Source organism: Chaetura pelagica, unplaced genomic scaffold (assembly GCF_000747805.2).
Source record: "Chaetura pelagica isolate M959 unplaced genomic scaffold, ChaPel_1.0 scaffold47, whole genome shotgun sequence".
Taxonomy (NCBI): Eukaryota; Metazoa; Chordata; class Aves; order Apodiformes; family Apodidae; genus Chaetura; species Chaetura pelagica.
The window spans coordinates 5,883,704-5,884,663 of record NW_009954140.1 but is presented as its reverse complement, the minus strand read 5'-3'; the positions used below and the strand labels follow the sequence as shown (position 1 = coordinate 5,884,663).

At 57.0% G+C, this 960-nt stretch overlaps 1 protein-coding gene across 1 annotated transcript in view; it reads right to left on the bottom strand.

The window, feature by feature from the left end:
* Positions 1-837, bottom strand: part of SOX9 (SRY (sex determining region Y)-box 9) — a 2,969-nt gene extending 2,132 nt beyond the window's left edge. The window contains exon 1 of the mRNA XM_010002803.1: positions 374-837. Coding sequence (XP_010001105.1) covers positions 374-804 — 431 coding nt within the window. The 5' untranslated portion in view covers positions 805-837. The remainder of the gene's footprint in view (positions 1-373) is intronic.
* Between the last annotated feature and the right edge of the window lie 123 nt (positions 838-960).

The window sequence follows — 960 nt, the reverse complement described above, 5'->3', positions numbered from 1 at the left end:
CCTCGCCCCGCACCGCTTCTCCTCCTGGGCCAAGCTGATGCAATCCAGAAAGAAACATCATTTCCTCTGGACATGAGCACAAACAAACAAACAAACGGCAGGGCACCCCCCCTGCTCAGCTTCCACCCGGGGCATCGCTCAAGGGCGAGAAACCGCTTGAAAGGAGGAGGCGGCCACAGGGAACTACTTCCCTACTTTCCCCTTACTATTCTGGCTACTGCTAAGCCAAAAAAAGTTTGCAGAAGTTTTCAGCGAGTGTTCCAGGCTCGGAACCACCATCCTCTGCCTCCTTCCCTGGGTGCTGGGACAGGCTCGAGGAGACTCCGCAGCCTCTCCCCCCTCAGCACCCGACCCATCCTGCTTCCCCACTCACCTCCAGAGCTTGCCCAGGGTTTTGCTGAGCTCGGCGTTGTGCAGATGCGGGTACTGGTCCGCCAGCTTCCTCCGGGCCGCCTGTGCCCACACCATGAAGGCGTTCATGGGTCTCTTGACGTGGGGCTTGTTCTTGCTGGAGCCGTTCACCCGCACGGGCATGGGCACCAGGGTCCAGTCGTAGCCCTTGAGCACCTGGCTCACCGCCTCTCGGATGCACACCGGGAACTTGTCCTCGTCGTTCTCCTTCTTCAGGTCCGGGTCACCTTTGGGGAAGGTGTTTTCTTGGGGTCTGGTGTTCTCCGTGTCCGAGCCGGATCCAGAGGGACATGGGGAACCGGCGGAATCATCCGACATGGTGGGGCTGGGGGCGTCGGAGATACATTTATCCTGTTCTTCTGTCATTTTCATGAAGGGGTCGAGGAGATTCATGCGAGAAAGTGGCAGAGGGGGGAGCAGGGGGTGAAAAAATAATGGGAATTAAAAAAAATCAGGCTGTGAAGGGAAGGGTTAAAAAAGTAAAACGAGGAGAGACGAAGTCTCTACCGGCGTGGAGAGGGGGGGGGAAAAAATAAGTTTGCAAAAGTT